The following is a 21592-nucleotide window of genomic DNA, read 5'->3' on the forward strand; positions in this document are numbered from 1 at the left end:
CTCAGTCTGCAGGCTCTGGATAGTGCGGACAGCTATTTTTTGGTACTCTCCTTTAAGCAAAACACTCAGACATGGCCTGTCCCACATGCCACTAGGTGGCACTTTAGGGACATGGCAGTCACTTGATTTTATTCATTATGCATGAACTGCATCACCAGAACTAGTAGGGTTTTTTTGTTGTTGTTGGGTTTGGTTTTTTTTTTTTGGTCAAATGTAACTATTTATTTTTACCACCTGCCTGCTCCAGCCAGTCCCTGCCCTGCTGGCTGCTGAGCTTTGCCACCCTGACGTCCCGGCAGCGGGGAGGAGCAGCCAGCCCTGTGGCCCAAGCTCAGCCAGCGGGTACCACGGCCCTGCAGCGCAGCGGTTGCCACAGCTGTTAGGCTGACAGCCACATCACAGCACTCAGCTAGTAAAAAATGTATCTTGCATCAGTAGGAGCTGTGATACCAAGCTATTGGAAATTTTGAAATCTTACCCTTTTTGTCATCAGCACTCCAATTTATATTTGCTTCCACCAGAACACAAAGTTTATCCTTTTTTGCCTTTTCAGTTTCCTTCAGTTTAAAATAGTATTCTCCTGCCATGGGACCATTAAAAAAAAATTGGGGGCTTCTGCAAAAGTTTGGGTTTTTTTCTTTTTTCTCTCCCCCCCCGATTTCAGTTTTCCTGCTTATTTGCAATTGACATTGTAGAGTGCCAGTCTATTTAGTTACTTCTACACTATTTGAACACATTGATTTTTGAAAAGCTGCATTTTATCTATACATAAATAACATGGGGTTGGTCTCTTTTTTTTTTTTTTTTTCCATTCTGTGGAATAAGTTACTGTATTCTTGCTTTTGATACAAGGTTTAACGTAGACTCCAACAAAAGTGTGAGCACCAGAAACTGCCTGCCTGGCTAGGTTAGGGGGGTATCTAGTGCTCCCTGTCTAAGAAAGGTCATTACGAGCTGGCTCTCGTATACCTCTTTTATTGCTCAGTGTCGTGCAGCAAAGCTATAGTTTATAGTATACGTACTACATGGCTCTCTGAAAGACTGTGTTTATTCTTGCTGTCCCTAAATGAATGATTTGTCAAAGTGAAGTGATTCGGTCCCAAATTTATCATGTGGCTCTGCTGGGTATTTGAACTTTGCTATCTCCAAATAATTCATGAAGGCCTCATGGACTTTGCCAGGCTACTGTTACCAGTGCTTAGAGCCTTCATTGCTTTCAAATATATAAAAAGTGGTTGCAGAAATCAGGGAGGCTAGGGCCTATTCAGCTTGCTGATAAAGAAACGCTCTGTTGCATGAAATGCGCTTTTAAAGGTCTTTGATTTTTGTAGACGAAAAAAAAGATTGTTTTTTCCATTTCGCTCTCCTATTTGTACCAGAAATGTATCATGATAGAAGAAGCTCTTCAATCCATGAAAAGCTTTCCAGAATTGAAATCTTAGTATCAAATAGTTGTTAAAAGCCAAATATTTAGGATATTAATATTCAAATAATACTGGAAAATTACAGGGTGGGGTTGGGGTTTGGGGTTTTTTTGTTGTTTTTTTTTATTGTTGTGGCGTTTGTTTTTTTTTAACCAGCAGATAACACTACAGATGTAGCACACTTAGAAGAGGGGGGGAGAGAAATCTTGTCAGCCAAGACACCTTTTCCTCCTCTCCAGAGGAATTTCAGATGCATTTTAAAAAAAGATGACAAATCTTCCCTCCTCTGTGCACATGTTCGACACCATAGGGTTGGAGAACAGCAGTAACCTGACAGAAGCGCGTTTCCCCTGCAGCCTTCTGTACAGCTCTTACTGTGTGTGTTATGAAAGAAATGGAAGTGGTATAAAAAAGTCCGTCCTTTTTAAATATACCAAATTTTGTGCTTTCTGTCATTTTGATTTAACTTACAGTTAAGCACTGGGACACTTGTGACTGCTACAGAGCTTGATGGGCCTATGCAGAAACCTCTTGGCAACAGCAAATTAGGTTCTTCAGTGTGTGACAGGTTATTATTATTATGGCTAAAAATCCTGGCCCCTTAAAACTTTGAGGTTTGCCTTGAACTTGGTTTTAAATGCAAGCTTTCACCTGTGTAGAAACGAGCCTTTTTTTGGGGAGAGAGCCGGGTGGCAGGTTGCCTCTCCTGCCTGGGGGCCGTTGTCAGCCTGGCTCCGACTTGGCAGAAGTTGGGAAAGAGAAGAGGCGTCTGCCCGTGCCAAGTGCCCTCAGCCTCCCCGCTCCTGCCTGCCTTCCCCGCCTTGGAGAGCCAGCCCATACCTTCTGGGCAGAAAACAGCCACACCGTGTTTATGCCGTGTTTATGCCGTGTTTGCTGCAGCGTGCCCGAGGACAGGCAGCTCCAAACCCTGCTCCCCTCCCTCAGCTGATGTGCGGTGCCCTGTCCTGGTGAAGCAAATCGAAAGGTGCTGGAAAATTTCAGGAGAGGTGGAGCAAGGGATTAACCCTCTGTTTTAGCTTGCTGCTCAGTCAGATATGCTGGAGAGAGGGTGTTTTGTTTTGCCCAAGCTAGGCCTGTGTGATGAGTGTTCAGCTCAATTTCTGTTTGAAACAGGAGAAGGGAGGAGGGAAGAAGATTTATTTGGCTGCTTTTATGACTTGCGTTTTCAGTAACTTTACTGGAATTTTTGGTATAATTCAGACTTTCTCACTCGAGCCTTGCAAACTTCAAAGACAGAGGCTTACTCCGATGAATTTTCATGAGTTTCAGGAGATGATAAGGTGACAGGGCGCAACCAAGATCTTTCTAGCTTTTATCCACACAGACCCCCCCTTAGTCATTCTCTGAGTATTTAGGCTGTAAGGGTAACTCTAGAAGAAATTCTGGGTACTAGGTCATTTACATTCAGAGACAGGGTTCCTAACGCTTCACAGAAAAACTTTTCTCTTGTTTTCCCAGCACAGTAAAATGCAAGAAAATGGTTTCATTAAAAATCTGCAAAAGACGTATGTCATCCATTCAGCTGTCACCCTGGATCTCTATTTCCCCTACTGTTGAATTGTTGAAGTAACTTTTCTTTTGTGTGTAATGTTTCCTTTCATTGACTTTATTGTATGTGACTGCTAGTCGTTTTCTGCATGTAGCAATGACTGATTTGTTGTTGCAGACAGAGCAAGTATCTGAGGTTGAATTACATCCTCAGATGAATAGACCCCCGTCGCAGGCAGAAGAAAACAGTTCAACAAAAAAGGTGAGACCTGCACTTGTACCATTGTGGAGTGATTTGCTTTCATCAACAAATGTGGTTGTTTTAAGTTTTAAAGCAATTAAATGGAGGGTTAGGGTTATGTTTTCACATATTTTCCTTCTCTGGAGGTCAAGACGCTAGAGAGAACCGGGATCGCGTGTGACATCAGCTCAGATAAATCATTAAGAAAGCTCTTAGTACGTACACATCGATGCACGTGCTTTAAGAGAGGCAACTCGCCATTTGTTTCAAATCAATAGGGGTTTGCGGAGCCTTAGGGAAGACAAAAACGAGTTTGATTGTACTTGACCCCTGTATCGCTGTAATTCTTCCAAATTGTGACACGCTTCTTGCTTCCAGTTATTGAGGATTCAGTTTTGATGTAACCACACCTGTTTGCTAGAGGTTAGAATCTGCTTCTAAATAGATTGGAAGAGATTTGCTCAAGATGTGCAGTTTCTAATGTGTTTTTGTATCATTTGTATAAAGTAAGCACCAACGTTGCAATGGCAGTCTTCACAGGGCTTTGCTTAGCGATGGAGTGGCCTTAGCAATGGCTGTGAGCCTTTCCCCACTCCTGGTGGTGCTCTCACCACCTCCTTCCACCAGCCCCAGCCAGAAGAGGTTTTTGATAGGGGGCAAATACAGATCCTCCCCACTCCAGCCCCTCCTGCAACCAGGGAGCACCTACAAGACCTTTGCTCAGTCCGACCAAGAACTGTTGGCAGGTGCTGTACCTAGTGCATACCTTGCCCAGAGAGCATCGTCACACTTCTTACCCTAGTGGGGGGCACAGACAAATGGCCGGTGTCATTTCCTATATGTGATAGGGCTTTCAGGGCAGCATCCTTGCTCCACTTGTGCTCACCGCATGCTACTACTAGCGAGCCCTGCTTCTTCCTTGCTCTGCTTTGCAGCCCTGCTGGGGAAACAAAATCCTTGTGGTCCACCTACTTCATGCTCACCCTCGTCCCACCAGGCTCCCTAAAATACAGAGAAGCCCAGGCTGTGGGGTGTGGGAAGCAGGTTGTTGGCACAGTGCTGACCCTGCAACAGCAGCCAGCCAAAGAGCCCTTGCAGAGGGCTCTGCTTTTAGGTATTGGATCATTTCTTCCAGTATTGTGTTTGAAATGGAAGAAGGATTTATCTTATGGATTTGGTAGGTTTTTGGCAGTTCCAGGTAGACTGGGATTGTGCATTTGGCATACCACCAGTTTATAGTCATATAAGGCATACACAAGTTCCTCACTTGCCATACGTTGTGTGTTTGCAGGGAGCTGCACGTATGCATAGGATTTCAGAGCACGGTATTATGAGAGATCTGTGCAGTGCCGACGTCCTGATCAAAAGATCTCATAATATTTTTAGATTCTTTTTTTCTAGTAATGGCAGAACTGTTTTTTTAATGTTGAAACCCCTTGTTTTCTTATAATTCTAATTCCTCTAATAATGGTAATCCCTCTAATACTAATTATTGATGGTCTTATGTTGGTTTCATTCTCTATCACTCATAGTAGTCTCTTCTGCTGAGTCAGGCTGCTTACTACAGTGTTGGGTTTTTTCCTTATGATTGCTGGGTCGTTAAATGCTTCCTTATTTAATTTTTTTCTTATTTTATTAACATTTGGCCAAAACATAGTAAGGAAGATAGTCTGTCCCAGTAATATGTGCACTGTGCAAGTGATAATAAAATTTGGTCTCTGGTCTTAACTGTGACACTAAATGTATAATCTTTGTCAAGTCACTTCATCTTTTTGAGTCTTAGCTTTCTCATTCATGAAATGCAGCAGTAATAGTTATATCCCTTGTAAGAGAGATCTAATAATAAAATACACTGAAAAGGATATATTTGTATTTCAGATTTAAAACAGCTATAAGGCATTAAAACTAATTCTTATTGCAAAAGAAAGGATGTCTTAATTTAAAATAATGAAAACACTTCTTACCGCTGAAGTCATAAAAATCCAAGACTCTCTGTTTTACCTACAAACCAGACTATTTCATTGATGTAACTTAGCAAGAGAAATAACTGGCCTTCTACGTTTCCAACATGTTAATTTTGCGTGGATAATTTTATACATTTGTCTTTCTAAGATATTTTCAATGTTGCTTCATGTAAGAGAGGAGGGGGGAAGGGAGAGAGACTCCATGCCAGATGGGTGAGGTAGTAAGTTGGGATGCAAGTGGTTGATTATTGATTCTTACCAACTGAGCATAATTAAAAATAAATCCTGTTTTGGTTTTAATGCTTTTGGGTCAACTGGGGGCTAGTATATGTATTTATACCCCTCCCTCTACCCCCGCCAAATGCACACAGAGCTATACAATCCAGTTCTGAAGAGCCTGTCATCCAGATGAATACAAAACACCAGTATAATCATTTCATTCATTAAGGGGTTGCAGGAGTTATTGTTCCTTTTTTCAAAGTCAGAAACCTGAGGCTATTACCAAATTTAAATTAAGCTCTGTACCTCTTTAAATTATGAAATCTTAGGCCAGCTGTCAGCAATTTCTGTGTCACAAGTATTCCCCAGCCTAATGACGGGATGCATATGGCCAGACTTAACATCTCTGTGCTTCTCCCTTGCAGGAGGTTGTTCTCGCTCAGCCGCCCTCCAAACCCGCCCGCAGGAAGCTCCGGACAGAGGCGCAGGGGCTGGAGACCCCCGAGCTTTCTCCCACTATAAATGTGACTTCTTCCCTGCCAGCAGTCAAGGCTCACGTCCCAGTTCAAAAGTAAAAGCCTGTACCAAGCACGCCAAACTGCATCATGAGATCTGATGTGGCAGGGTTTGCTCTTTGCATAATTTTGTGCTTAATAGTTCTGGTTTTGAGAATGCTTCACAAGACACAGGTCTCTGAAATCTACACCTGTCTTCTCAAATGCAGACTAAGTCTGTAGTGGCTGTATAAATTGGTAATATTTGATTGATAGCCTCTTCAAAGGTATCCCACCTCTGTATCTGGTAGACATGTCTGAAGAGCAAGCCTAGCTGTTCAGCCAGCATCTCTAACACAACTCCTTTTAGCTCTGTGGGTGGGTGATTTTGCCTTCCACATATCTTCTGGAATTTTGCTCATTCATGTGGACAGATGCGACCAGATAAATGCCCAGGAAATTGAGTCATTAAATGCTTGATGTTGGTCATATCCTTGTGATATTTCTTCATCGCATGGCAGAGTTGGAAATGAGCTCGCCACTGGTATGGGCTGAGCCATAGACCACTTGTGATAATCCAGTAATTGCCAAACCCAGCATGTGTTGTTTGGTCTCATAAATATAGCTGTTGAAGCTGCCAGCAACAAAGACTTGTAAGGATTTCACTATATATTTATTTAATAGCAACGGAGAAGGGGCTGTACAAACGGTAAGCGAAGGCACTTGAAGCCCCATTGGGTCTATACATCTCCCTCAACTGAAACAGCATGCAAACCTTATAGCCTGCCTTCACCCGAAGCCTTGCAAAGGCATCTGGTTCAGTCTGAAACAAAACCGAGCTGCCCAAATCAGTTGAGCGGTTCTTGGCAAACTGTTGATCAGTAAACTGAATCTTTGCTGCATAATTGGAGATTAGAATAAGTAATAAGACTCCTAGGATTCCCTGAAAGTGCTATTTTGTGCTTTGGGAGTGTATATTCCATAGTGGTTCAAAGGAAGATAACAGCATTTGTTAGCGTCTCAACTTAATCCTGTCTTGTCTATGTCTTTCCTGAAATGTTTAAATGACCACAGAGGTATATGTCCCTGTTTTTTATGTTTTCCTTCCATTATTACTTTATAGCCTATGGAGAGTAGTTTGAAGCAAAATCGTGCACAGAAAACTTGACAGTTCGCTGGAAGATAACAGCATAAAGACCTGCCTGTGCTGTGAAACAGATCCTGTTGCAAAGATCAGTGCCATCAGCTCTGTTAAGAGAGAAGAGCTAATGGGGACTGTGTGCCACTATGGACTTTATTTAAATAGGGCATCTGTTTTAGATCAAATTTGTCATTAAAGAGCTCTTGATGCCTGATGTAAAACTTTAAAATAATCTGTTTGGAAAAGGGCTTAGATATTCAGCCAGTATTTTCTTTCCTTTTTCCTGTTGTTACCTCTGTTTCTTGGAATAGGTTGGTCCTTACGTACCGAGCTGTCTCTTTTTGTACCCGTCTGCCTAACTGTGATTTCCTCCAAATCAGTTACCATGCGCTATAAAGTAATAATAATAATAGGAGAGAAATCTTTTCTTTAAGCAGCAAGAGATGAGGAAAGTCCGTAAGCCACCTACCTGTTCCTGTTTGTGACATCAGATGGTTTTGATGGAAATGACTGCTTTGAATGAAAGAAAGATTAATTTTTGAAGTAAAGAAGCATCAGAATCAGCAGTGCCCCCCAAAATCTGAGACAGTATTTTCATGCAGATGTCCTTTCTTTCCGCATTTTTGTATTTTCTGTTAACCACTCTGAATCTTTAAACTCTGCAAGTGTCTGAAAGCAGCTAAAGCAAAGATGCTGTAATAAGTACAGCTATGCAGGAATTACTCTTAAGCTGAATCAGAATGCAGTGATTTTGAAATAATTGATACACCTGAAATGTTTCTGTCATTCAGGTTAACAAGCGTGACCGTTTTACTTTCAAATAGTCTACCTGATTCAGCCATCTTGTTTCAGTGTTACATTTTTCTTCTCTTAAATGTGTAGCTTGTACCTTGTATTTGAAGTGTAGTCCGGTGTGTATAGAGTACAGACGCGCAAAATGGATGGCTGGTCTTCTGGCATCAGCCACTGTTGAGGCTCTTAATTGAAATGTTTTGTATTTATCTGTCTGGCAGACAGTCTTCCAAGCAGAAAAGGGCTATTCAGACCGCTATACGAAAAAACAAAGAAGCCAATGCTGTGCTCGCCAGGTTGAACAGTGAGCTCCAGCAGCAGCTGAAGGTAAGGAATGCATTGAAAATCAGTGACAAAGCTCCCTGCAATCAGTTATGTGTCAGCTCCAGCAGAGAATCTTGTTCATCCTCTCAGATGAAACCTACTGTGTTATTTCCTGCTTTCTGGAGGGGAATAACTGTACTGTATGTGTGGGTAGGACGAAGCTTTCTGGGAAAAGTTGTAACGTATGGGCCTACAGCTCCACTGGCAGTTAAAGTCTAAAGGGTGAACTTTGTTGTTCTGAAAAGTTTGGTAATGTGGTGGTGTCACCTAGTGCAGAAGAGCAACTCAAGCATAGCTTTCTTCTCTTCTGATCATTTGTTCTACATAACCGTCTCCTGGAGCCAGGCATTTGGTATACATGGACTGGTTAAACCATGCTTTACGTGAACATCTAACACTGGTTTTTAATGTCCGCTGACTTGTCTTTTAACATGTTCTCAAGGGGCTGTTTTCTTATAAATACCCGTTGTGGTTCTTCTGTTTTCTCCGTCCAAAGGTAGTACAGACTTTAGTTTTTCACCTGCTACAGCTTTTTCTTCCTTGCGTATTATGAACACACTTGTGTGGAAAGGGAGGTGAACTCCCAGTTACACTTTTTCTTCAGTCAAGGTGAAAGTTTGATTCCGTGTTCAACTTTACTTTAACATAATTTCTTAACTGGCTTTCAGGGATCTGCCCAGACTGATGCAGGGTGGATGCTCTGTACAGAAATCATAGCAAAATACAGGACAGCGAGTGAAGTAAGCATGGAGATGAAAGCCTTTAATGACAGCACATCGCCATCATTCCTTGGCTCAGGTCTTATCTGCTTCCATGCACTATCATCTTCAGCATGCTTAAACTCCCTGACCTTCACAAAACAGGCCGTTATCTATATTTTATGGTAGAGTGAAGGAAGCATGTAAAGACAGAGAGATTTGCCAGAGTTCACACAAGAGCAGAAAACTGAACTTGTCCTTCAAGTTGTATTGCTGCCTGGAAGCTTTCAGATGGAGCAGGGCCTTTATGTTTTTATGGGGACCAGGAGGCTTGATGGGTGTCCCTCAGGCACAGCTTGCATTGAGACACGGGGAGCGTTCAGGTGCGCTCTTGGGCTGAGGCTGTGAGCCTGCCCAAGTGGGGTACCAAAGCCTGGAGGAGTCACAGGTCAGGCCGACTCCCACATGGGCCGGGGAGCCCTTGGACGGGAGCGCAGCGAGAGCTGGGTGCCCATCAGCACAGGGGCAGCCTTGAGACCAGGAGAGGCTTTCCCAAAATCACTGATCCCCAAAGCCTTCACGGTTAGTTTCCGAGCGAGACTGATGATCTTCCTGATGCAGCTGCCAAAGACGTAGATTGCAAAGCCTGTGTCGTCTTAGAAAGGCTAAGTCTCGTTCATTTCCAAAAGGAAAGAGGTTGGTTGCGTGAACCAGAAATGCTCAAAAAGCAGTTTTGAGGGAAATGTGGTAAAATTGCTTTGGTAAAATTTGGTAAAATTGCCAACCTGTGGCCAGTGTTGCTGCATCCCAAGCTATTGCACTGGCAGTGGATGACTGCTCCTCTCTGTGATCACACGAGCAAGTGATTGAGCCTCTGTATTGCCCCGCTGTAAGGAGGAGGCAGTAGGCGGCTGTGCGAGGCGGTTGTGTGGCATTGGTACGGTGTTTTGAGACCGCAAGGAGAGTTACTTAAACAGCAGAGCCCTGAGCCTCCAGTCAATGCCAGTGGTTTGCCCGGCTGCTCTTCACCGGAGCGGGGTGGTGCAAGCCGGCATCCCAAAAGTTACAGCGCATCTCTCTCCCTCCTGCAGGAGGTCCACAAGGAACGAATTGCCTTGGAAACGCAGCTGGAGCAGCTACGTCCCGTCACTGTCTTGTGACCTCCCGCACCGCCGTGCGGCAGCAGGAGGGGAGCACGCGTCCCGACAGCCTCGCAAGGAGAGGAGCGCGGTGCGGCTGGGCAGAGTTTCCGCCGAGGTGGTGGCGGCGGGGGGGACCGGCTTGTCAGGTCTCCCTTCGCCCCGCTGCGCGCCTTTGCCTTTGTGGGTGAAGAAGGTACAGAAAACAAATACCTGACTGCCAGATATTTCTGAGCGGGGGGGATGCTTCGCCTTCTTTTCTCCCTCTTCTCAGCCTAATGTGTAAATGCAGTTTATCACTGAAATGAATAACCCGAGAGTATTTTATTTATGTAAAGAATTCCTGATTTATATGCATTCTGGCAGCACCTCCTGCCCCGATCATTATGAGGTACAGCATTCCTGAATTCTTGCTTAAATTTAAAACTCATCCTCTGAGATGGGCTTCTGGATGTTACTGATTCCTCTAGGATTGTATCATGGTAGAGTACCTGTGGGTTTAATGTACTGCAGGAATAAAACTCACTAGACTTACAGAGTCTTTATGCGCAATCACATGTCAGATAATTATTTTCTTAGCACTGTTTATTATGCAATCACGGATGTATTTTAATGTTAGAGAACTTGTATTTTTAAGTTCAAATCATATGAGAACAGTAAAAAATACTAAAATTTAATTTTTTTTGGAAATTACAAAAAAATCTGGTTTTGAGCTATAACTGTTTCCTATCACCAGTGTTTGATTACTTGCTTGCAACTGCCAGTGTCTCTGCATACTTTTAGCATGTTTGAGATCACTGGTTTATAGCTTTTTTTTTCTTCTTTTTTTTTCTTTAACCAACAGTATATTTCTAACAAGAGGTTAAAAATGCATTCTGGGCATTTTTATAAAAGCTGTTCTATGTACATTTGTATTAGTCTGCTTTGTTGTCTTAATAGCTGCTGATGTGTTTTAAGGATGCGTACAAGAACTGTATTTCCAAAAGAAGAAAGGTAGCAGAAGTGCTGTATATGAGGTTACAAAATGTGTGATGGAAATAATTGTCCTCTACAACAGGCTTTCATTAAAATTCCTTTGCACCTCGCTGGAGATGCTACTGAGAGGATGAAGCTGCTAATGCCCATCTGTTTTCTAAATGAAGAAGCAAAGATTATTTTGATCCAGGGCCAGCTGAATTCCATGGATGCAGTGGTTGTTGTCTTCAGTCTCAGTTCTTGCAGTGGAAGCTGGCGAGATAAATACATAAAAATGTTTTCTTTCTTGGGCCAATACTCTTGTATTGGGTGACTTCAGACATTACAATGTCAGCCCTGCTCCCTCCATGGATATGATGTGTGCTTCAGTGCAAGGGAATGGCACCTACCTGTTATCCATCTTAAACGTGACGCTGCACGTGTTTCCTATCCTGTTGTTCACTGACCTAATTTAAGTGCACACGTTCGCCTTGCAGAAATGGTGCAGCAGTTTTTTACCGTTGTTGGTGTGGTGCTTTCTCCCTGTAGCTGTAGGATGGCCCTAGGGCTGAGAGAAAGGAGAAGCAGGTCTGAAGCAGCTGGGTAGCCTCCCTTCAGGGTGTATCGTGGAATGGCTGCGGCGGGGTTTCAGAGGACACCAGAGCAGCCAAACTTGCTGAGAGATAAAACAGACATCAGTGGGAATGTTTGAAGTGATGAGGAAACAGCCTGCTTTTGCTGAAAGGGATATGGATGTGGGACGTGGATCCAGAAGCCTGAAGGTGAAAATAAGCATTTGCAGAATTGTTACTGAAAATCTGGTTTTGTGCACATTGGTTTCAATTCAAGTAAAAATCACTATGTCAACAAGCAACAACTGTTTCTCTGGATTTGGGGCTTCTGTTGTGCCACTGTTGCATAGCTGGGGTCAGGCGGCCATTCCTGGTCAGTGACAAAATGCGAGAACTGCAGGTTTTTCTGGGAAGCTGCAAAACAGCCGCTGCCTTCTTGCTAGTAGTGGTACTGTTCAGAAGTTACCATCATTTATTTCATATGTTCATAACACTGAGTCATTCCTGAGATTTTAATGAGGTTAAGTGCTCACTCTTCCTTTGCTTTTTAGTTCTTACATTGTTATTTGGTTAATAAGCCCCTACTATTCGATAGGAAATAATCATGTGGCACATTTGTTTTTTATTTTATGGGTGATTTTGTTTAAGGAAAGCTTTTCAGTGATTACAAAGAACTGTGCACATTGCATTTTTAAGGCAGTGGAGGACTTTTTCATGTTTGATAGGAGTTTCCTCTAGAATAATCCCCCATTTATTTTACTTGGGTTATTCATGGAATAGATGCTGTTCAAAGGAAGGGTGGAAAAGTCTGCTTTGTATGTCTTTTTCAAATGCCTCCTTTCTAATATACAGGGGTTTTTTTTTATTCACTGGAGATTAGGATACTTGCTTAGCCAACAATGAAATATTTACTTAGTTATTACTCTATCACAGGACTTAATAAATTAAAAATTTAACCATGCCTGCATTTTTAGGGTTGCAATCAAATGCCCCATGCAGCTTCAAGGACTAGAGTGTGAGTTGATTTGTATTCTGTTTAGTGAAATGTTGGCTATGATGATGATACACCACTTCACATAGAGAGTAAAGTGAAATATTCAAGAAGTGTCAGTGTGTTATACATGCAGCGCAGGAAGCTATTCTTCTGTATGTCTCAGTACTTAAGCATTCATGATAGCCCATGCAAAATGAAAAAGTGTGTCTGGTTTTGGGAGGCTATTAGCATTTTGAGAGGGAGAGGAGAAGGCATCATGAAGCTATAGACAGTGCTTCTGTCAGTTGCTCCACGCAGCCACGCTCATGGCTACTGTTGACAGACCCTGGCTGGTCAAAATTCACATCTAAATCCAGTATCACAGATTTTCTCAAAAAATATTTTTCCTTTGGAAAAATGTGGGTACAGCAAAATCATCATTTCTTGCAGAAACCTTTACTTTTTGAAACTTTGGATGGGAGATGCTCCTAGACCCAAGACAGACCATCTGGTCAGAAGGGGAGACCTCACGGGCAGTTTGCTCAATGTTCAGGGCACTTTCTTTAGCTACAGGAGAGTGATCAACTTTAAGCCTCTGATGTCCCTGACCTGGAACAGCAACTAGGACCTGCCTGTCCCAGTTTACGGCCTGAGCAGGGAGCGAGAGCAGCTTCCCACGCGTGAGGTCTCCCTCAGTCCACGGTTTCTGTAGGTATTTGTGCAGAGCAGAATATGCCCAGCAAGAGAGGATAACTGGGAACAGGAGCTGGAGCATGGCTTCATCTGAGAGGATGCGTAGACCATGAGCCTGGTGTGCCTTACTAAGTCTTCAATTTCATGCAGCTATTCTGGTTTGGACAATAAAATATTTTTTGTCTGTAGGACAAGATTAGGCAGAGCAGATAAGGATCTTCCTCAGTGTGTGTGTAAGTGTGCGCTCACATGTCTTCCTTTTGATCGTGCGTTTCTTTATGGATTTGTTAATGTTCCTATCACCTGATACCTTTCTATGAAATATTTGTTTCAATACATGGTAATTCAGTGGTGAAAAAAGAAAAATGCCCAGCTAAGTGTAATGACAGTTTGCCTTTGTAGATCAAGCCATTTTTATTTGAGCCTTTAAATATAAATAATGGCCTGGTAATTAAGCAAGGTGAACAGTTTCCATTTCAGAGGCATTCCTTTAAACAAACTGCCTGTGAACAAACATTAATCCTTCATGATCAATGTCCTTCTCCTAGTTATTAAATTTATACTATGATGCAGTGGAAACATGACCACCTCTTTCCAGACAGTTCTTAGTTCTCTCTTCCAGGGAGTTTTGCTGATGTAGCAAAAATGTCAGTGGTTAGTGAATTCAGCCCTGTTATTGGTAAGTTGGTGAATATCCTTTTTAACTCAAAAGATTATCTCCAAACTGGTTTTATGTGCAAGACAGTAGTTTTGCTGCTGGGAATTCTGTATCCGCATCAGGGAGAGGAACTTGTTCGGCTGTCATCCAGACAGTCCCAGCTTGACGCTGCCAGGGCTAACCAGCGCGGGGTGGTGACGACTGGCACGGTCAAATGATCCCAAAGGGATGGTTCGGACTTGGAACCCTTCACAGAAAACACTTAGGACAGGCATGATATGAAAATTGCTTTTTGGTGGTGTATAAGCTGCTTTCCTCCCAGCTAAGCTTCCAGATCAGTAGAAGGAGAGCCTGTGAAAGTTGCTAGCCAGGGAATGAGGGGTGTCCCTTCTCCAGCACCATCAGCCCTTCGGCCTTCAGCACACACAGTCCTTGACAAGAAAATACACGGCGTTATAAAAGAAGGAAGAGAGGCCCTCAAGAAGCCACATATTTTATTGACTAAAGAGTAAAAGTATTTTTTCAGGAAAAAAAGATCCAAATGATGTAGTACCTTTGGGAAGAGATGATGTATTTTGAAGCTTTTTTCAGTTATCTTCATGATAATGTGCTATGAACATATGCATTATGTTTTACTCTGTTACTGATTTTTTGATAATAAAAAATCGTATTGCAAGCATTATCATTGTTAATCTAAAAAAAAAAACCCTGAGGCTATTATATATTTGAATTTTAACTTATAAAGTAGATAGCCAGATTTAAGCAATTTGTTTTCACAGCTGCAGACTGTCCACGTGGTAAGCTGCAAAATGTATAGTGCTCTATACTATGCCCATCTAATTTTGGAAAATGTATGTGATATGGAGCTGGGTGCTACATTAAAATAAAAGCGTCCAATAACTTCAAATTGCCTTGCTTTTGTGGTTTATTTAGGATGTCGATTGTGCAGATCTGCCAGGAGAGCAGAAACTGTGACTCGCTGTGGAAAAAATACAGTGTTGAAATGGCTGACCTTCAACTATGAAAGATGAAATCACTTACATTGGGATTGTGTGTACGCAAGAGAGACAGAGAGAGACTTGCTTAAAGTGAAATCATATTTCCTTAGGCTTCAGTTAAGTCAAAACTTCATCTTTACTTTGTCAGGCCTCGCTTTGTCAGAATTCAGACCTAGCTCCATGATTAAGCCCGAAGAGGCGCATCCTTTTCTAACCTGGACGGCTCCACCACGAAGGAGAAATCCTTCCAAGCCTCCAGCAGACCCTTGGTCGGAGCGTGCCCAGGCAGGAGCAGTGAGAGGACTCGAGCTGTTTCCCCCAGCAGCCCCAGGATCAGTGGTTTTGGCCCCTTGTCAACTGCAAGAGCTGAAATTAAACTGGGAAAAGGAAAACATTTGAATAGCTGGCTTTCATGGGCAGGGAGTTGGAAGGGACGGTGTACTTCCCTTTAACTAGTGTGATTTTTAAGAATTATGTCACAGCTATCCAAAGAGCAGGGCTTTAAAAGAGGAAATAATTAGTGATAAATTAATTCTTACAGCATTAAGCCATGACAAGGGATATTTTATTGGCCTAAAAGTATGTCTCTGGTGCACGTGAGGCACAAGGCCAAGGTGCTAAAAACTTGTAAATATCCTGTAGGGAGCTATTCTGCAGCGGCAGCGGGATGGATTTAGATGGCTCTTCCATTCTTAGTTTTTACAATTAGATGGTACTCTGGGGTGCTTTCATGCAATTCTAGATTGGCTCTCCATATTTAAATTCACGTTCCCAATAATCTTTCTTAAAAATTAAAAGATGCATCTCCCTGCTCTAGAAAAAAAGTTCTTGGTGGAAGTGGGAAAGAAAAGAAACAGGAGAAGCTTCAAAAGTCCTTTTTTATCCTTCTGTTTTTAAGGTAATGCTGCTTCACAAGCGTGCCTGCTTAGGTGGGATGCTTACAGGGCTTCTGCGGCAAAGCAGAATAAAGGGAAATTAAGAAATGAAAAAATTGCCTGGGTTTCTGTAGCCCATAGCTGGATCAGAGCTCTTTCACCTGATGGTCTCATTGCTCCTCCCGTTCTACCTCCCCCGCCAGCCCCCTGTGCTGCGTGCCCCCAAACAAACGCACCTTGCAGCGGGAGGCCTTGGGTACGTGAAGCCTCCTTGCGGCAGGCTGGCAAGTCCCCGGTATTCCCTCAGCACCCACCGTTTCGGGCACATGTCTGGGAGCAGCGGCACTAGCTGTGTCATCCCAGTAGTCCACTGCCTAAATGCTGAATCTGTATTCCCAGTTAAATCATGAATTGGTTTACGTTTGTTGATTGCCAACTTAAACGGCATGAGCTAGGAAGAACGTCTTATCTGAGGACGTTTTGAGGATGCTTTATGCATCAGAAGTGTGATGGGCTAGACAAGACAAAGGCTATATATTGCATCTAGTCTGGTTTTTGCGGGAGGGAGGGAGGGTGGAAGAAGGGGATTCTTGTCTTAGCTAGGCTGCTCCTACAAGAAATGTCATTATTTTACTTCCCATCCTTGGTTCTTGTTGGGATCTTACTCATCACTGTGCTGTGGTCTTCAGTGAAACACGGGTATAACCGCTGGCAAACGCTCAGGTCGTGTCTCTCTGCCACAGACAGGCGTCCCACCAGGACCTCCTCGCCCCGCGGAGATAAGTAGGAGCGAAGCAGCGATAGCATGTCCAGCCCTGTGACAGCAAATGGCGTGCAGAGCCCAGCAAGGAGGAAAGCGGAGAAGGAGGCAGCGTGTTGGCTCTGGTGGGACCACGACGGAGGGAAAACGTGACTCGGGAAAAGTAATTGTGCTTCTGAGGTAGCAGGGAAGTCAGAGCACCTCCACCGCCTTGCTCTCACCCCCACACAACAGAATAATGTGCTTAAAAAAGCTCTGCTGGACACCTCGCTGTCAGGAGGCTTGGATGTAGGGCTGCTACTGATACATGAGCTATTCCCTTCCAAGGTCGCTTAAGGAATTCAGTAGTTCATGCTGTCTGTCACAGGTTTAGGGTGTGTTAAACCAGTGATACCAGTGTTCGGCAGACCGATACAAAGCGTCTATTGTTTACTACAGTTTTCATGCTCTTATCTGAGAGGGAAAATCCAGCACATGATCTCACCTGGGTCTTGTTTCCCAGCCCTGTGCTGTTCCTAAAAGACACCATATACTCAATGAGAAATAATGGCTTCCTGTGTCATTAATGAGTTCTCCCAGCCATCTCCCTTCAGAGCAATCACCTTGGGTGATGGAGGTGTGCGCTTCCAAAAGCCATTAGCCCGCGGGGGGGGGAGCTGTGCTGGGAGGCACCATTCTCTGCCACCAGAAAAGCAACCCCCTTTTGGGTGTCTCAGCTTAGACGCTAAAGAAACCAGTGCTGGCAGAGTCATCAGTCACTTGAAGCTATCAGCCAAAATATCTCCTGGGATTAAAAGAGTCTTCCTTGGGAAAAAGTTTGTTTCCAATGCTTAATACCATACCACATGGAGGGGTGAAAAAAAAAAAAAGAAAAAGCTGTTGCTTTGATTGCTCTCTAAATGTCTGGGTAATTGTGTTATTCAGGTGCCTCTTCAGGGCTGTGATTTCTGAATTTGTTAGTGCAAAAATCCTCAGTTTGGAACTTTGATCTAGGCATCCCAGGATTTTTAGGGGGCTCTGATTTGGAACTGGCCTTCATGTTTCACCCCAGCCTATTTACTCCAATCACCTGCATTAGTACAAATAGTAAGACATATTTTTAAGCCCATACATTTATTTTTACAGCCTTTCAGACTGCTGTTGCAGGTATATCATGCTCCCATTAGACTTGGCCATTAAGTGCACATGGAGCTACGTCAACGTGAGAGTAAGCAAGTAACAGGCATTTGCATCAAATGTGGCAGAAGGGACCTGGACCACAGGGGCTCAGGCAGAGGCAGGCCAGCAGTGTTTTCCTCCTGCTCTGAGTTTTACCACCATGGGTAAGCTCTAATTTGAGGAAGAAAAATGCAGTTTGATTTCCCCCACCTTCGTTATGAAGCTAACTTAATGTATATTTTAATGGGTTGGACCCTCAGCCATACTTTCTTACTCTTCCCTCTAGTTTGATTCCTTCCCTTGTTTTCTAAATTTTGTCTGGCACCCTGCAATTGCTTTGTTTTGCACAAAGTGGAAAGACTGAGCAGAGTGCAGGTGCTTACCGGCTGGTCCTGCTTTCAGCCCATAGCCTGGGAGGCTTGGCATGCTTTTGCTCTCACGTACAAATGTGTGGTTGGGTTTACGACTTTGCTCTGGTTTGGTTGATTCTGGAGGTGGCTTTGGCTGCAGGTGACAAAGTGCAGGGGCGTCTTCATGACATATTGGCTGGGTGGAGATCGTCTCGTCGTGGACTTGCAGCTTTGCAAGCTGGATATCGAAACGGTCTGTGGAAACCTGCACTCAGCTCAAACTTTCAGCACAGAAACCTGAGGGTGCTTGACAAAGTTTGGGCAAAGTTACAGAAATAATATTTGAGACTAATAGCAACACCAACGCAGAACACACAGAGCTGTTGCTCCAGGTTGGCCCATCTCATCCAATATGTCACTCTGACATTGGGCAGTGCCAAAAAGTGTTGGAGGAAAAGGGGAGAACCCCAGAGTTGTCAAAAATGGTTCAGTGAATAGACTTTGGATGACCACTGCCTTGGCTGACACGCTGACGTTTCTTCTGGCATCTCTGGAACCTGAAGCATGGACTGCTGCAGTCTGCTCAAGGCCAGCATCTGCTTCACTTTTGACCACAGCAATTCCTCTCTCCTATAAACTGAGACAGAGGAATACCTGTAATACAGACTCAGCAGTATAACCTCTATACTAACATATTTACAGAAGTTTCTGCTTTGCTTTTCCATTTGCCATTCATTATTTGATATGGGTTTGGTTTTTGTCATTTCCTGTGTTATTTTTCTCCAGTATAGACAGAGGAATTCCCATCTGTTCATCCGGTCTTTTTCCAGACATTTCTTTGTCTCCAGTTGGTTTTGCTGCCTCTCTCTGGGACTCTTCTCCTTCCTTTTATTGTTTTTTTGAAATAAGGTAGCGAAAACAGAAGCCAGTTTCTTGTCACCTCATTTCTGAAGCAGTGACTCTGTAAAATACAGCATCATGACACCCAGGAGTTTATACTTCTTTTTTTTTTTTTTTTTTTCCCTTTATCTGGTAGCCCTGCAAACATCAGCTGGCATCCTGGAAGGATGGGATCATCCTAGTGGACTCAGAATTTGTCAATAACACTGTACAAGTAAGTAAAAGAAGGTGTGAATCTCTGTCTCGCTCTCTTTTCTTGATGCTTGCATCAAACCTGAGGCATCGTTTTTAAGTAATATTTTTTTTTTAAACCTTCAGAAGTGTGTGTGAGCCACCCTGCCCCATAGAAGGTACACTGCATAACCGTGCATTTCTCAGAGAACCCCATGGAGAAGTTTCTGCATGAGCTCTAGAGGAAACCTCAGGCCTTAGCTGACTGAAGGCCTGCATCTCCCTGAAAAACAGTGCTAAAAAAAAGGTGTCTCTTCAGACAGATAAAAATTGTCCTCTGACCTCGTGTGCTTTGATTTCTGCTCCCTCAGATAACAGCATCACTGTGTGCATCTCCTGAGAATGCAAATCCCGAGCTCAGGAGTTGCTCTGGGGCTTATGGTAATGGTAACTCGGAGCCTGGGCTTGGGAAGCTCCCAGGGAGAAGGACAATTTTGCAGGTAATTTTACATCCTGAGGCGTCTCATTAGCAGTCCAATCTATTTATTCTCAAGAAGAAGTGGGATCAAAGGCAGGAGAGGAATGAGATATCAAAATTAGTTCTAATAAAATTAATAAATATATCAAATTTTTGTTTCCCTTAAATAGGTGTATTTATTGCTCCTCTTTGAATTCAGTAAAGCCTTTTGAGAGTTGCTCTCATTTTTGTGCTCAGGCATCACTGCATATTTTGCCTTATGCAGCTGTCTTTTATCGTTAGGGAAGAAGTAATAATTCAGGCCTCAAATTTAGCTTTTGTCTAAAAGAAAATCAGGTTGATTATTTACTGCCTACACAATAGGATACCATATAATCCTCTCATCTGTTAGAAGGGCACAAGTTATTTATGTTAATCCTCAACCTAGATGTATGTGTTAGTAGCTGCTATGTTTTGACAGTAGTTTCATTATGTATCTTTTAATACAATGGGAAGTGGGTGACATATAGGGGAATGTGAATTTACTTGCTGCGTGTGTAAGTAAGTTTACTGTAGGCAGGTGCTGAAGGCTTACAGCAGTAATTCTGCAGGTCACAGTAGCCACAGTACTCAGAAAGACTGGTCTCGTTTCGTTGTGCAAGTTGAGTGAAATGCAAAAGTAAATACACATCATAAGTGGTAAAAATAAATCACATTTTAGAAATTCTTTAGGGACTTAAGAAATGAATAGGAAAACCAACTTTATTTTCAAGCATTTGATCTTCATTTTCACAGTGTCGTGTTGGCCAAGGTGTTACAAGCCCCAGTGATTCAAATGTATGAATCCAGCTTTCAGAATCACAAGGTGGCCTTAAAAACAGCGAGAACTGAAAATTGAATGGGAAGTTTGTTTAATGTGACTTCTGGCTCCTGAATCTTTATTCAGGGCACCTTTTTAATGCCTGACCACAGATTTTTCAAAATTAAAGCTAAGCTTACTTATTTTTAATCCCTTGCTTCCAGCAGCTGGAGCTTTAAGAAATACAGTCAGTATTCGGAGAGAGCAAATAGGCAGCAGTGCTGTTCAGGTGTTGATACACATATAACACCATTGCTGCTGTCCCAAAGCATTGTATCTAATGTGTAAGTAATAGCCATATTAAAAAATCTCAAACAGCTTCAGTATTATCCTGTTCCTTCTCAAAAAAAAAAAAAAAAAAAAAAAAGTTCACGGAGAACATCATTATTTTGCACAGTTTTCATGTATTCTAAATGAAAATATCTGAAATGTCAAAATGGCTAATATTTTACTCAAACCTGTCCTGTCTCTGGTATCAAGCACAGGGTGTGAAAGCTGCCAGACTGACATGCCTGGATGTGGAGTTCCTGTTGCTATAAATAGAAGGAGCATTTCCAGCTTCTCTTCTAAAGGTCCTTCTACCAGCGGAGAGTTCAGTAATTGTGACTTCCAAGGCCCCACCATAAAGGAGTAAACATACAGGAGCTGTATTTTCCTCTAGTACCAAGGCTTCTTCTCAGAGAAGACTGCCAGAGTGTTTGGGACTATTAAGTTCCCAGTGATGGGACCAGAGGCAATGGGCACAAACTGAAACACAGGAGGTTCCCTCTCAACATCAGGAAACTCTTTTTCACTGTGAGGGTGACCGAGCCCTGGCACAGGCTGCCCAGGGAGGCTGTGGAGTTGCCATCCTTGGAGATATTCAAAAGCCACTTGGACATGGTCCTGGGCAACCAGCTCTAGATGGCCCTGCTTGAGCAGGAGGATTGGACGAGGTGATTTCCAAAGGTGCTTTCCAACTCAACCAGTCTCTGATGCTGTCATTCTGTGATTAATACAAGGTCAATATTGTCCCATGAGAAATGGGAACGTCATGCCTGTATTAACCACCATATCCAGCTTTATAAAAGAAATTAGAAGACATTCCTTGCTGTATTTTGCTTATGCACTGTAGCCTGCATGTATTTCATGTTTAGGCAGTCTATCACAATTATTTAGCTGAGTGTTTCTATGGAGAAAATTCATGAAACTGAGTTCTTGTTTCTGTACCTTGGAGAGGCAGGAGAGCAGTGATCTTTGTTCTGAAAACACTTTGGGGGCAGAGAAATC

The 21592-nt window shown here is 43.0% G+C and overlaps 1 protein-coding gene across 1 annotated transcript in view; it reads left to right on the forward strand.

Annotated features, from left to right (window-relative positions):
- REPS2 (RALBP1 associated Eps domain containing 2) overlaps positions 1-9995 on the forward strand; it is a gene marked incomplete at its 5' end in the record, with an annotated part of 98671 nt that extends 88676 nt beyond the window's left edge. The window contains 4 exons of the mRNA XM_082337607.1: positions 3112-3195; positions 5783-5928; positions 8006-8111; positions 9898-9995. Of these exons, the coding sequence (XP_082193733.1) occupies positions 3112-3195; positions 5783-5928; positions 8006-8111; positions 9898-9966 (405 nt within the window). The 3' untranslated portion in view covers positions 9967-9995. The remainder of the gene's footprint in view (positions 1-3111; positions 3196-5782; positions 5929-8005; positions 8112-9897) is intronic.
- Positions 9996-21592: the final 11597 nt, after the last annotated feature.

Source organism: Platalea leucorodia (assembly GCF_965183815.1).
Source record: "Platalea leucorodia genome assembly, chromosome: 2".
Taxonomy (NCBI): domain Eukaryota; kingdom Metazoa; phylum Chordata; class Aves; order Pelecaniformes; family Threskiornithidae; genus Platalea; species Platalea leucorodia.